The sequence below is a fragment of the Giraffa tippelskirchi genome, chromosome 5, assembly GCF_054371585.1.
Source record: "Giraffa tippelskirchi isolate mGirTip1 chromosome 5, T2T-mGirTip1v1.2.pri, whole genome shotgun sequence".
Taxonomy (NCBI): Eukaryota; Metazoa; Chordata; class Mammalia; order Artiodactyla; family Giraffidae; genus Giraffa; species Giraffa tippelskirchi.
In genome coordinates, this window is record NC_137279.1 from 90,312,464 (window position 1) to 90,328,245 (window position 15,782).

At 38.0% G+C, this 15,782-nt stretch overlaps 1 protein-coding gene and 1 long non-coding RNA gene across 2 annotated transcripts in view; both read right to left on the reverse strand.

The window, feature by feature from the left end:
* The window catches only part of LOC145504624 (uncharacterized), a 57,057-nt gene extending 44,079 nt beyond the window's left edge, over window positions 1-12,978 (reverse strand). Inside the window, exons 1-2 of the long non-coding RNA XR_014052339.1 lie at window positions 12,939-12,978; window positions 6,368-6,505 (exon numbers count right to left, since the gene is read on the reverse strand). This is a non-coding gene — a long non-coding RNA (uncharacterized LOC145504624). The remainder of the gene's footprint in view (window positions 1-6,367; window positions 6,506-12,938) is intronic.
* Window positions 4,368-5,321, reverse strand: OR10Z1 (olfactory receptor family 10 subfamily Z member 1). Its single transcript, XM_081485760.1, has one exon. It carries the CDS (start codon window positions 5,319-5,321, stop codon window positions 4,368-4,370), a length of 954 nt encoding a protein of 317 aa, XP_081341886.1.
* Window positions 12,979-15,782: the final 2,804 nt, after the last annotated feature.

The window sequence follows — 15,782 nt, forward strand, 5'->3', positions numbered from 1 at the left end:
CTTTATGGTCCAACTTTCGCATACATACATGACTACTGGAAAAAACGATAGCTTTGACTAAACGGACCTTAGTTACCAAAGTAATGTCTCTGCTTTTTAATATGCTGTCTAGGTTGGTCGTAGCATTTCTTCCAAGGAGCAAACATCTTTTAATTTCATGGCTTCAGTCACCATCTGCAGTGATTTGGGAGCCCAAGAAAATTAAGTCTGCCATGGTTTCCATTGTTTCCCCATGTATTCAACATGAAGTGATAGAAACAGTTGCCATGATCTTAGTTTTTTGAATGCTGAGTTTTAAGCCAGCTTTTTCACTCTCCTCTTTCACTTTTATCAAGAGACTCTTCAGTTCCTCTTCGCTTTATGCCATAAGGGTGGTGTTATCTGCATATCTGAGGTTACAGATATTTCTCCCAGCAATCTTGATTTCAGCTTGTGCTTCATCCAGCAGGCATTTTGCAATAATATAGAGGCTAAAGAAGATAGTATTTATCTAAAGAATCAATAAAAAATGCCTTAAAAAGATGGTACTGTTAGAGTTACACACAGCACCTTCTGAAATCAGATTCTGACCACATGTGCACTCCAGTAAAAAAAAAAAATGACAAAATGGGAATTATCATGCATAAATTAATTATGAATATAAAATTCAACTTATAATATTACAACAATTAGAACTTATATCAAATTTCCCTCTTGATCTCAGGGTTAAGCTCCGCATATTACATAGTCATCTTTTCTAGATCTTCTGTTTACTTACCTTAAACTAGAATCTCTGCTCTACTTCTGGTAATTTATTTCTTTGTAATTTATATAGTGGAGCCTGCCTCTGAGACACAGCCTACACACTTAATTTTTCTTTCATGATTACTACCACTTCATTGGGTCCCCAAAATTCACTCCTAACTGAATTTTCTCTTTAACATTTTATGGGCCTCCCTGATGCCAAATATTTTCTTGGAAGTCATCTCATTCTTTTTCCCTAGAGCCTGAACCATTTCCCAGTACCTACTCCTCTCAGAAGGATCTAAGTCCATCTTTCTACCTTCTCCAGTCAGGCACTATGCCAGGTAACAGCATTTTACTCTTGTCTGGTTATATCATGAAATATAAGATGCTTGGCATCCTGCCAGCATAAACTAGGTAACAAATGTGTCAGTCTAAAGTGATACTGCCTAGAAACTTCAAATAATAATATATGGTCATGCTGGGTGTTTCATGTATGGCAGACTCTGTTCTAAATATTTTATCTTAATCATCACAAAAAGCCCTACAAAATAGATACTGCTAAAATTCCATTTTGGCATTGATAATGGAGGCCCAGAAATGTTAATAAACTTCCTCTAGATCACACATCTAAGAAGTGGCAAAACTATGCTTTAAAGTCAAACAAAATGATTCCATAAACTTATGGAATTAATTGGCTCTTTAAAAAGACATGAGTTTTTTTTTAAAGGGCATATGTGGTCATGTTCATATCAGGGGGACCTCTGCTTTGCTATGTGTATATATGTGTATGTACCTGGCAGGAGGACTTGTTTAAGCACATGGCTGTATTTGTAATCAAGGAAGGAAATTTGAATCACCGAGGGGGTTTTGTAGATTATTTCTGCCTGCCACCCCAGAGCAATTGTGTCAGGATCTATGGATATGGTTCCTAGGAATGTATACTAGATGATACCTCGTGTGATTTTTATACCCTTTCATACTTAAGACTACTACATTTAGATGGTAGATGGACCTTTGAGTGAAAGTGAAAGTGTTTGTGGCTCAGTCTTTCCTGACTCTTTGCAACCTGAAGGACTATAGTCCAGCAGGCTCCTCTGTCCATGCAATTCTCCAGGCAAGAACACTGAGGGAGGTAGCCATTCCCCTCTCCAAGGATCAAACCTGGGTCTCCTGCATTTCAGGCAGATTCTTTACCATCTGAGTCAACAGGAAAGCCTGGACCTCTGAGTAATACTTAGTAATTTTTAGAACATCTCTACACATTGTTGCTGAGTGTGCATTTAGGGAATATTATTCTAGACGAACTGCGTACATTTTGGAAATGAATTTGCTCAAACAACCTCTGTGCAATGAGGAAGTTACTTCCAGACTCACTGAAAAGGAGTTTAGAGTACATGGCTTTTCTTCCCTGACTCAAGTTCTTTTACTCGAGTCCTTTCACTCTATTTCTCTACAATTTGTTCTCTTCTCTTGGACTAGCTTTTTTCTCCCAGATTTGATTTCCACTGAATTCTCACTAGAGGATATGTTTCTTCACTGAGAGCATAGAAAAATATGGATTTCTATCTGCAAAACATTCCCTTAATATACATTCTTCTCTCTCTTAAGTCTTGTCCCACTTTTAACTTATTGATGAATCACATGAATCCTACATTTTCAAAATTTCTTATGTCTACAACTTCTGTCAGTTCGCAATGCTTCTATCCTTATTCAAGTCCTTTTGCCTTTCTTTAGAATGATGTCAATGGATTTCTTATAGATTTCCTTGCTTCTGTTTTCTGTCTACTGAGATTTATCATATTCTCTGTTACTAGATTGGAGCTTCCCTGATGGCTCAGTTGGTAAAGCATCTGTCTGCAAAGCAAGAGACCTGGGTTCGATCCCTGGGTCAGGAAGATCCCCTGGAGAAGGAAATGGCAACCTACTCCAGTACTGTTGCCTGGAAAATCCCATGGACAGAGGAACCTGGTAGGCTACAGTCCATGAGGTCACACTTCACTTTTTGTTACTGGATTAATCTTCTTAAATCACTTCCCAGATTCAACCCCACTCTCTGCTCAAAGGTTTACTGCCCAAAGCATCAAGTCTGAAGCAAGGTATTCACCATGCCATGCACAAAAAAGTCTTAACCCTAGCTAACTTCACCCATCATTTGTGAGATATTTTTGTCCCTCAGGACAACTCACTGTACTCTGTAACAGGTGTGTATTGTCTTGCCACTGAGACTTTAGTTATTCTGTTCTGTCTTCTTAGAATATATGTACTTTATTTCCACTTACTACATTCAAAGTTTACTCACTCTTTGGGAATAAGTTCAAGTACTACCTTAGACATGAAGCCTCCTCTGTTCTTCCATCGAGAATAACCTCTCCCTAAATTAAAAGCCAGTATCAATTTGCTCAGCACATAATTATAGCTGCTAACATTTGTTGGAAGATGATTATTAATATGATCCAGGTATTACACTAAATAATTTATATTCATGACCCTGTTTAGTCAGCAATACAAAACTATCAAGTTATTAATAGAACCACTTGACAGGTGAGGATTTTGAAGCTGAGAAAGATTAAGTAACTTACCCAGGGTCACACTGTAAGTGGCAGAGCCTATATTTGAACTCATACCTGACAACTGTGTGAATTCATTCCACCTTTACAGAATCGTCCTGCAATGCAGGAGACCTGGGTTTAATCCCTGGATTGGTAAGATCCCCTGGAGAAGGGAACAGCTACCCACTGTATTCTTTACTGAAGAATTCCATGGCCAGAGGAGCCTGGCAGGCTACAATACATGAGGTTGCAAAGAGTCAGAACATGACTGAGTGACTTTCACTTACTTATCCCTAGAAATGTCTGGTACCATGCATATTGAGGGTGTAAAGTAAAAAAACAGGGTAGAGAATTCCACAATAGATTCTAAAAGATAGTATCCATGCTAAGTAGTGACCCAAGTGAGGAGATCCATATACTCAAGATTAGGAGGTCATTTAGAGAGGAATAGCAATTATCAAGGAAAATAGGAAGTAAATAGAATGCATCCAACCAGGAGAGTTAGTTAAAAAGAGGAGGGCAAAGAAATAATGAGCCAGAGATTAAAAAAAAAAAAAACTACATAAAGAGATTAAAGACATCTAGTGGGAGACAAAAAAAAACAACTGATCTTTTCATTTAGCAAAGCATTCAAACTGATTTGCTAACCTGATAGTCACTGGGTTTCAGATCTTGGAAGAACATTATTGGTGGGGTAGTCTAATTATATAATGATTTTAGAAATCTCTATAGTACTCCTAGAAGGACACCAGTTGCTTTGAACTTGGGTACTTGAAACTCCCTTCATCTTTTTTAGCTCAGTTAGAAAATTCTTAATGAACTGAGTTTCAGGAAATACTGCTGACATATGGGAGACTGGAAATGACAATTCAGACTCTCAGCTCAGTGTGAGTTAAGCACAGTAACCAGAGCAGGAAACCCTGCCTCAGCATTCCCCGGCAGCCCTGGGGAACCTGTAAGAGACAGGATGGGGCTCTCTCAGGGAATTGGGATAGGTCGGTTTGGCCTAAGACTCTGAACATCTGGCCCATTGGCCTCGGTTTCTGGTGTATATCTAGCCTACACAAAGGAGCCTTTCGCATTGGGTAGCCTTCATCCTTTACCCAGTAATCCTCCTTGGAAAGCATTTCTCAGGGCTGTCTGCACAGCCCTATTTCTTAGGCTATAAATGATGGGATTGAGGAGAGGAGTCACTACAGTATAGGTGACAGCAATAAGCTGATCCCGCTCAAGAGAGTAACTGGCTTTGGGTCTCAAGTACATGAAGGAGGCACAGCCGTAGTGAACCATGACCACTGTGAGGTGCGAGGCACAGGTGGAGAAGGCCTTCTTCCGTCCCTTGGTGGAGGAGATCCTCAGGATAGCTGCCAGGATGTAGGTGTAGGAGATAGTGATAAGGGAGAAGGAGACCAGGAGAACCAGCAGGCTGAGGATCAGGATTCCCAGCTCACTCAGGCCTGTATCTCCACAGGCCAGGCTCAGCACTGGCGGTGTGTCACAAAAATAGTGCTGGATCTCATGGGAGCTGCAGAATGGGAGGTGGAAAATGACCAGTGTCATTCCCAGACCAAAGAGGTACCCACTCAGAAATGAGGTGCCAACAAGCTGGGCACAGAGAGTAAGATTCATGCGGCTGGCATAGTGTAGTGGGGCACAGATGGCCACATATCTGTCAAAGCCCATGACAGCCAGAAGAAAGCAGTTGGTACAGGCCCATGCAGCAGAGAAGAACATTTGGACAGCACAGCCCACAAAGGAGATGCCCTGCCCACCCCTGACAAGGCCAGAAAGCATTCTAGGGATGATGCCCAAAGTATAGCAGGTCTCAGAGAAAGCTAAGAAGGAAAGGAAGAGGTACATGGGGGTGTGCAGATGGCTGTCCAGTCTGATGACTACAATAATGAAGACATTGCTGGTCAAGGTGACAAGATACAGGGAGAAGAAAAATGCAAAGAGCAAGAGTTGCAGTTCCCCAAAGCTGGAGAAGGCTAGGAAGACAAAGCCCCTCCAGAAGGTTGCATTCGTCTGCTCCATTCTGAGTGACATCCTGATAGACTTGATTCCTTCCACTTTGCCAGTAGATGTCTAGTTTCTTCAAAAGCCAAGATGAAGTGGATTCTGATTACTTTGTACCTATTGTAGCTAAAAAGATTTAGACAGTAATAAACTCAGAAAGATACTTTATTAGACACACAGATTATGAATCCATTCCACATACATAGATGTGCATATGTGAATACAAAGATACACAATATACACACACATACATGATTACATATACGCATACATTTATATACATGCATATCACATGCAAAGCACTCACACATAATTGTGTACGTTTTACATGTTCAAAACTATGCACTGCACATTTACCATTAATATCAAACATGTACACACATTGGAAATGGACACACATTGTAATTTAACATATATTCAGGAAGCACATATATATGTAGATATGCACACCACACATATACTATACCAACATTATACACATAATACCACATAATACACATGTGGGCACATCATGTTGCCTGTTAGAACTTGAAGTTTGGTAGCTTTATGGACATTATTTTAGAGACTAAGTGACAGAGCCAAGAGGGTGGAGTGACTTCCTTGAAATTATAATAAGCCAAGACTAGAGAAAAAGTGCCTTGTGTTCTAATCAAACATTATTTCCCCCAAACAATGATGACTCTTAGTCTCTGTGGGACACTCGGTCACATGATACAAAATAAGAAACAGTTTGCTCAACAATAATCTCTTATATCTATAACACCCCTTCTGCAAGCCCTTGTTCATGTGAGTCTATGCAAAGCACTGAAGGAAAAATCAGGGCAAGTTGCACGTCCCTCAGCCCAATGATCAGCTGTCAGGCTCCACTGTCTCTAAGAGATTAGACAAGGGAGGATTCCCTACTCACCTGAAGTGGCTCACAGTGAGGGCAAGTCCTGCCTTTAAGCAGCCATGTACTAATCTGACCCCCAGTAGGAGAAAAGAACTGTAGGAGAAAGTAGGTCTGTAGGAGAAAGGACTTGAGATGCAGATTAGAAACTCCTATTCTGAGCCAGAGTGATGTTCCCAAATGATACCTGGGAATCTTCCAAACCCCTGTTCCCAGGGATGAATCTGTTTCCATGAAAACAGCTCCTCTCTCTGAAGATTCCACAGTCCCAGTGGGTGCTGTTTCAGCAAGTAATTTGTGCTTGTCATTAACTAGAAATATTCTTCTGGGAAAAGCAGAAAAAGGAAATGTGAACAAAGGGATACAAACAATAATTTATACATCTATTGTGTGATAAACATTATATAACTTTCATAGGTTAAATCTATTTTAAAACTTAGAAGGACTTAGAAAGAAATGGTAACAGTTGCATTTAATTGAAGAAGAAAGTGAGCCTAATAGAGTTTAAGTGACCAGCCCAAAATCACAGAACTTAAAATGTATGGCAAAACAAATACAATATTGTAAAGTTAAAAAAAAGAAAATAAACTAATAAAAAAAATAAATTTAAAAAAAAGAGAAAAGACAAAAAAATAAATAAATAAAAGGCACAGATTAAAAAAAAGAAAAAAAAAGTTGATGCTTTTAAATTCACACTGTAAGAAGTATAGAAAGAAAACAGGTATTCACCTTCCATTACTGTTGTAAAAGTTTTAGATGACCATTTCTGATGTTCTTTCAATTTTGAGGTCACATATACCTTTACACTCAAATATTGAGAATATTTCAATCTCCCTTAGGTTCAATCTCTTCTTGTATATCAATATTTTCAAATGTCTGTTCTACTGTCTTCAGTCACATTTTTTAAAAGTAGTTTTTACCTTATTTTCATTTTTTTCTTCTTTGCAAAGTACTGCAATATCTGCACCCAGATTTCCAATCTACCACACTCAGATTATCTTTAAATGTAAAAATGTCTGGAAAGTCTACCCAGGCTAATCATCTTATCTAACTAATGATGTGAATATTTGCATCTCTAATATGTATTATCACCCGTTCATTGATTCATTGATTCAGTGTTATCTTGTATTTCAATGACAGGCTTTTTGTTCACTGCTTTTTACTAATTTAACAATCACAGTTAAAGTCACAGTATTTAAAGGTTATTTAATATTCTCATTTGTCAGACTGAAAAACTGAGGCATGGGAAAATTAAGTAATTTATTAATATAAGACTGCCTGTTTGTAACACAGGGGCAAGAGGACCTGAGAACACATCCTCCTAACTACAGTATAATTCCTGGTCCTCTGCATTGGTTAGGAGGATCCAAAAGATGAAATGTGGAAACTAGGATGGCATTAGTGTAACTATTGACTTTATAGCGGTTTTCCTTACACTATTTTTGGTAGTCTAGAGATTATAGCCTGCATTTTTTAACTTAATCTGTTTAAGCTTAATAATGAATTACTTCAAGAAAAATAGAGTAAATTTGCAATGGCATAATTCCATTTGGGCTTCCCTGGTAGCTCAGAAGTTAAAGAATCTGCCTGCAATTCAGGAGGCCTGGGTTCAATCTCTGGGTCAGGAAGATCCCCTGGAGAAAGGAATGTCCATCCACTTCAGTGTTCATGCCTGAAGAATTCCATGGACAGAGGAGATAGACAGGATATTGTCTATGGGGTTGTAAGAGTCATGACTGAATGACTAACACACGCACACACAGAGTTCCATTTACTTAATTCCATTAATCCATCGCTATGTTTCAAACATGCATATGCCTTGTTAAGGAAATAAGAGGAAAATTATATTAGTGTATATAATCCTTTATATTCAACCATACATTTGCCATTTTCAGTAGTCCATTCTTTGCTGTATATCCAAGTTATGATGAGTTTCATTTTTCTTCAGCCTGAAGGACTCTGATACTGCATGTTTGCTAGCAGCAAATTACCTCTGCTTTTACCTGAAAATGTCTTCATTTTGTCTTTATTTGTCAAAAATTGCTTTACTGAATAAAAAATTCTTGATCAATAGATTTTTTTTTTCATTTCCCATGGCATTTAATGTATCTGTCTACCCTAGTTTCTGAGGAAAATGTTGCAAATAATGCATCATATTTTGCTCTATGTAATATGTCAAATTTCTCGTTTCAGTATTTTCTCTTTACCTTCAGCTATCAACAATTATAATATGCTTTTGTGTGCTTTTTGTGCTTTTCTTATGGTTTGTTGTTCATCTGGAGATTGTAAGTCATTGTCTTCTACCAAATTTGAGAATCTTCTAGCTATCATTCATTCAAATACATTCTTTCTTTTTATCTTTTTATTTCCTTCTGTTATTCCAATTACACATATGTAGGGTCAATTGATAGTGTCTCAAAAATTTCAAAGAAATTGTTCATTTCATTTCTATTTTTTCCCTCCCTCTTCAGATCAAGTTATTTCTGTTGATTTACCTTCTAATTCACTAATCTTTTCTTCTATCAATTACAATGCTCTTGGAAATTATTTCATGATTTTTTTCATTGTAGTTATTATGGCTTTAAAGCCACAGGAAAAAAAAAATACTCTATGATCTCATTTATATGTGGAATCAAAAATAGTCATAGAAGCAGAGTAGCATGGTGGTTACCAGGCACTGTGGGGAGGGAGAAATGGGGAGACATTTGTCAAAGGTGTTTCAGTTATACAAAATGAATAACTTCTGGAAATCTAATGTATAGAATGGTGACTATAGGTGAAAATACTGAACTGTATATGTGAAATTTATTAGCAGGGTATATCAAAAGTTTTCTCACCACACGCACCAAAAAATTTTGTAATTTCGTGAGATGGTGGGTATGTTAATAAGTTTCATTTTAGTGATTATTTCACACTGTATACATATAGCCAGTCATCAAGTTGTACATCTTAAATTGTTGTTGTTCAGTCGCTAAGTTGTGTCCAGCTCTTTCCAATGTGATGGACTGGAAAGCATGCCAGGTTCTTCTGTCCTCCACTCTCTCCCAGAGTTTGCCCAAATTCATGTCCATTGAGTCAGTGATGCTATCTAACTATCTCATCTTCTGTCCTCACCTTCTCCTCCTACCTTCAATCTTTCCCAGCATCAGGGTCTTTCCTAATGAGTCAGTTCTTTGCATCAAGTGGCCAAAGTATTAGAGCTTCAGCTTAAGCATCAGTCCTTCAAATGAATATTCAGAACTGATTTCCTTCAGGGTTCACTGGTTTGATTTCCTTGCTGTCCAAGGGACTCTCAAGAGTCTTCTTCAATACCACAGTTCAAAAACATCAATTCTTTGGCCCTCAGTTTTCTTTATGGTCCAACTCTCACATCCATAACATGACTACTGGAAAAACCATAGCCTTGACTAGACGGACCTTTGTTGGCAAAGTAATGTCTCTGCTTTTTAATATGCCATCTAGGTTTGTCATAGCTTTTCTTCCAAGGAGCAAATGTCTTTTAATTTCATGGCTGCAGTCACCATCTGAAGTGATTTAGAAGCCCAAGAAAATAAAGTCTGTTACTCTTTCCATTGTTTCTCCATTGATCAGTCATGAAGTGATGGGACCAGATGCCATGATCATGGTTTTTTGAATGTTGAGTTGTAAGTCAGCTTTTTCACTCTCCTCTTTCACTTTTATCAAGAGGCTCTTTAGTTTCTCTTCACTTTCTGCCATAAGGGTGGTGTCATCTGTATATCTGAGGTTATTGATATTTCTCCCTGCAATTTTGATACAACTTGAGCTTCATCCAGTCTGGCATTTCACATGATGTACTCTGCATATAAGTTAAATATGCAAGGTGACAAAATACAGCCTTGACATACTCCTTTCCCATTTTGAGCTAGTCTGTTGTTCCATGCCCAGTCCTAACTATTGCTTCTTGACCTGCATACAGATTTCTCAGGAGGCAAGTGAGGTGATCTGGTATTCCCATCTCTTCAAGAATCTTTCACAGTTTGTTGTGATGCACACAGTCAAAGGCTTTATCGTAGTCAGTGAAGTAGATTTTTTTTCTGGGATTCTCTTGCTTTTTCTATGATCCAATGGAAGTTGGCAATTTGATCTCTGGTTCCTCTACCTTTTCTAAATCCAACTTGAACATCTGGAAGTTCTTGGTCAGCATCAGTCCTACTAATGAATATTCAGGGATGATTTCCTTTAGGATTGATTGGTTTGATCTCCTTGTAGTCCAAGGGACTCTCAAGAGTCTTCTCCAGCACCACAATTTGAAAATATCAGTTCTTCAGCACTCAGCCTTCTTCATTATCCAACTCTTACATATGTACATGACTACTGAAAAAAACATAATTTTGGCTATATGGATCTCTGTCAGCAAAATGATGTATGTCTCTGCTTTTTAATACACTGTCTAGATTTGTCATAGCTTTTCTTCCAAGGAACAAGTATCTTTTGATCTTGTGGCAGTAGTCACTGTCTGCAGTGATTTTGGAGCACAAGAAAATAAAATCTGTCCCTATTTCTACTTTTCCCTGTCTATTTGCCATGAAAAACTGATGGTACCAGATGCCATGATTTTAGTTTTTTGAATGCTGAGTTTAAGCCAGCTTTTTCACTCTCCTCTTTCACCCTCATCAAGAGACTCTTTAGTTCCTCTTCACTTTCTGCCTGTACAGTGGTATCACTTGCATATCTGTGGTTGTTGATATTTTCCATTATATTATATCCTCAGTTGTGTCCTAACCGTGAGTTGGTATTCTTTCTCATTTTAAAAGTTTGCAATGTGGAATATAAAGTGAAAAAGCAAGCAAAATCCATGAACAAAACCAACCCAAACAAAAATAAACACAGAGATATGCATAACAGAGCAGTGGTTATTAGAAGGGCAGCAACCAGGAGGAGGGAGAAATGGGTAAACGTGTTCAATTATGTAATAAAAAACAGAAACTAAATTTTTGATGGCTACCATGCTATAGTGTATAGAGAAGTGAGCATATAATGCTGTGCACATGAAATTTACATGTTATAAATCAATGTTTCCTCATTATTTCAATAAAAGGTAAATTAAAAACTTAAAAAGTAAAAGCTTGAAATAAAATAATTATTAGTGTTAGATCATTTGTAGCTCCTTTTTGGCCAGTTATTTATTATTAAGCTGAAGATGATTACTCTGGGAAGTTTGTTTTTTTTTTTCATGAAGAACTCATGTCTATGGAATTTTAAAAATGCATACTACCTATTAGTTAGCAAAGATGTTCATTTCTCTGCAACATTCTTTCTTCTGTTTCTGATGAAAATCTTTGTTCTTCAAATTATGTTTCCCTCTAAGTAAGCTGTCATTTCTTTTTCTCAGTGATTTCGAATTGTTGTTGTTGTTGTTGTCTTCCCCTTGGCTTTAGTTTTCAGAAATTTGACTATTTGTGTGTTGGTGTAGACTGTCAGATATTATTCCATTTCTATGGAGTTAGGAGCAAAGGTCTGGGTTTGTAACTACTTCATGCTAACATAGGGTACTGTATTCTCCAGAAACAACTTTGGAATATCCTTTTAACAATTCGATTAAACTTTACAATTATGCAGCATGAAAACAAGGGGCTGTCTGAGACTTTAGTTAACGCACACCTCAATTAACAGAATCAGAATTAGATATACATTGAAACATTATCTTTTCTGCCTAAAATCATCCTCATTTTTACCAAATATAACCAAACTGAGATTAATCTGTTTACAAATTAAGTCTGATTTCAATAAGGTTGGCCTGGTTACTTATATCGATCATATAGACACTTTTAAATTGGCTGTGTTAGAATTTTTCATAAAGAATCTCAGAATGAACATTTAAAAGGCCTCTCATGGCCAAGAAATCCAAACCAAAGGCTTGTTACAGATTTTGCCTTACAGATTTGGATAAATTTCTCCTTTTGAAGTCTCCAAAATATCACCAGTCAGGAAGTAATCTTCTTTATTTATTTGAAAAGACTGTTGGGAACTTATGAATTTGCAACTTCTGGAGAGATCAGATAGAAAGAGAAGATACATGGTTCAATTTTACTTACAAAAGTATTATCTACCAAGTTGCTATACATCATAATTAGCTTAAGGGGCAAAGTCACCCTATATCTGGAAAACATAGATTAAAAACCAGTAATAGTTCAGACAAAACCAAAAAATTATTATCACATTCATCAGTGTACCCAGTTCCATGTAACTAATCCTTTTTGCTAACAGTTTTATGAAATCAGAGTTTCCATTAGAGTTTTAAATTTCTTACCCAGTTCAGCAGTATGATCTGAAATTTATCATAGACCTGAATGTTTTTAAAAGTCTCTCCTATGAATTTTCTTAAGGATGAAGCACTTTTGACAAAGTATCAGAGTACAATAACTGTCTATAATTGACAAAAGACCTAAAGGTCAAGGTTAAAGATGTGATTAAGATGTTTGACAAAGAAGCTTAACCAAGTTGCTGTAACATACAACATTTTAAGATAACAACTAGAATTATGACTTATAACATTACACTAGGACATATCTACATTTCAGAAACTATGTAATTTTAAGAATGTCTATACTAACAACATTTATCCATAGTATAACTGAGGAAGTTTATTATGCCCTGACAATGCTTCCTGTGTAATTCAACATACTAAACAATCCTTAGCTTCTATTTTTCTCTGAGATGCCTTAAGGGCCCTCTGAAACATTACAAAGTTGGTTGTGTAACAGAGCAGGATGAGCACAGATGAGCACAGCCCTTACCAAGTAGCCATTGCTGTGCCTCATTATTCTGCACCCTGTTACTAAGCAACAGGTTTTTCTCAGCCATTGTGCCTCAGTGAGCCCTACCCACAACCAACCAACTGTCAATAAGCATTGATTTAGTTGTCCTGCTCAACTATTGGTCGGCATCACAGCGGGCCTTGCCCACTGGTAACTGTCAGTGAGGGACCATTGGGGAAGGGATTCAATCAAGGATCAGTGGTGCAGTGGTCATCAGGTAAGAGGCAGATTCAGGCCTCCTCCTGGAGGTCCTCCAGCTTACCCAGCCTTGGGCCAGTAGGTGAGAGGGAGGGCCCAGGGAAGAGACTGGGGACTATGTCCTGCACGGCTGCAGAGCCCTCACTAAAGGCCTCCACTAGCTATGGCCCAGACCATGAGGAACAGTGAAACTCCTCCCCCCATTCCTATCTCTGTGACCCACTAGCAGTGGCTGTCTGTCTGAGCCACAGTCTGTGAGACTTGGTTTCCCCATTTGGTTGACCTGAGGAGACTGAACACCAGTTGGGTTGGATGCCTGGCTCTTTCAGGGGTGACAGCTGGACAGGATATGGGAACCTGGCCCTGAAGGAGCAGTCAACTGATATCTGCCTCCTCTTAGCCAGGACTGACAACTTGGAGGGTGAAAGTTGTGCCTTGGGACTTTGCCATTTCTTGTCAGGATAGAGAATAACATTCATCTGGTAGAGATTTACAGGAACATCATTACATGACCATGACAGGACCTTAAGAAAAAAGGATCTAACACCAAAAAGTCTGCAACAATTAACCATGCCCATCCTTCTCCTTTTGCTTTTAAAGGGTCTTGCTGAAAGCTCTCAGTAACTTTGGGGTTCTTAAGGCATGAGCCACCCATCTCTGTGCATGAATCTGTAAAAAAGCTTTCTCTGTTCCAAACTCTAATGTTCAGTATTGATGGGCCTCATTGTGTGTCAGGCACATGGACTTGTGATTTCAATAACAGTTGTAGGTCAAAAGAATTTTAATTAAAATGTGATATTTGAGAAGACTGTCAAAAACATCAGAAAACTTCAAAGCACTTGGTCAAATAGGATCTTAGGTCATTATGAGTACTTATTAATTCAACCAAAATGACAGAAGATTTCAAAGCAAATACAGATTCCTTAAAGGTACAAAAATGCACATGACTTGTTATCAAAATGTGACTGGTGATGTAAGTAAAGTCTGATCATTATATCTACTACTGTGGGCAAGAATCCCTTAGAGGAAATGGAGTCATCAGAGTCAACAAAAGAGTCTGAAATGCAGTACTTGGGTGCCATCTCAAAAATGACAGAATGCTCTCTGTTCATTTCTAAGGCAAACCATTCAATATCATAGTAATCCAAGTCTATGCCCCAACCAGTATTGCTGAAGAAGCTGAAGTTGAACAATTCTATGATGACCTACAAGACCTTCTAGAAAAAACACCAAAAAAGATGTCCTTTTCATAACAGGGGACTGGAATGCAAAGGCAGGAAGTAAAGAGATACCTGGAGTAACAATCAAGCTTGCCCTTGGAGTACAAAATGAAGCAGGTCAAAGGCTAACAGAGCTTTGTGAAGAGACTGCACTGGTCATAGCAAACATCTCATCCAACAACACAAGAGATAATTCTACACATGGACATCACCAGATGGTCAATACTGAAATCAGATTGATTGTATTCTTTGCAGCTGAAAATGGAGAAGCTCTATACAGTCAGCAAAAACAAGACTGGGAGCTGACTATGGCTCAGAACATGAACTTCTTATTTCAAAATTCAGACTTAAATTGAAGAAAATAGGAAAACCACTATACCATTCGGGTATGAGCTAAATCAAATCCCTTATGATTTTACAGTGGAAGTGACAAATAGATTCCAGGCATTAGATATGATAGAGTGCCTGAAAAACTACGGATGGAGGTTTGTGACATTGTACAGGAAGCAGTGATCAAGACCATCTCCAAGAAAAAGACATGCAAAAAGGCAAAATGATTGTCTGAGGAGTCCTTACAAATAGCTGAGAAAAAAGAGAAGGGAAAAGCAAAAGAAGAAAAGAAAAGATATACCCATCTGAATGCAGAGTTCCAAAGAATAGCAAGGAGAGATAAGAAAGCTTTCCTAAATGATCAATGCAAAGAAACAGAAGAAAACAATAGAATGGGAAAGACTAGAGATAACTTCAAGAGAAAGTTAGAGATACCAAGGGAACATTTCATGCAAAGATGGGCACAATAAAGGACAGAAACAGTATGGACGAAACAGGCACAGAAGGTATTAAGAAGAGGTGGTAAAAATACACAAAACTATATAAAAAAAGATTTTAATGACCTAGATAATCACGATGGTGTGATCACTCACCTAGAGCCAGACATCCTGGAATGGGAAGTCAAGTAGACCTTAGGAAGCATCACTATGAACAAAGCTCGTGGAGGTGATGGGATTCCAGTTGAGCTATTTCAAATCCTCAAAAATGATGCTGTAAAAGTGTTGCACTCAATATGCCAGCAAATTTGGAAAACTCAGCAGTGGCCACAGGAATGGAAAGGTCAGCTTTAATTCCAATCCCAAAGAAAGACAATGCCAAAGAATGTTCAAATGACTGCACAATTACACTCATCTCACACACTAGCAAAGTAATGCTCAAAATTCTCCAAATGGCGCCTCAACAGTACATGAACCAAGAACTTCCAGATGTTCAAGCTGGATTTAGAAAAGGCAGAGGAACCAGAGATCAAATTGCCAACATCCAATGGATCATAGAAAAAACAAGAAAGTTCCAGAAAATCTTCCACTTTCGCTCTATTGACTACACCAAAGCCTTTGATTGTGTGGATCACAAC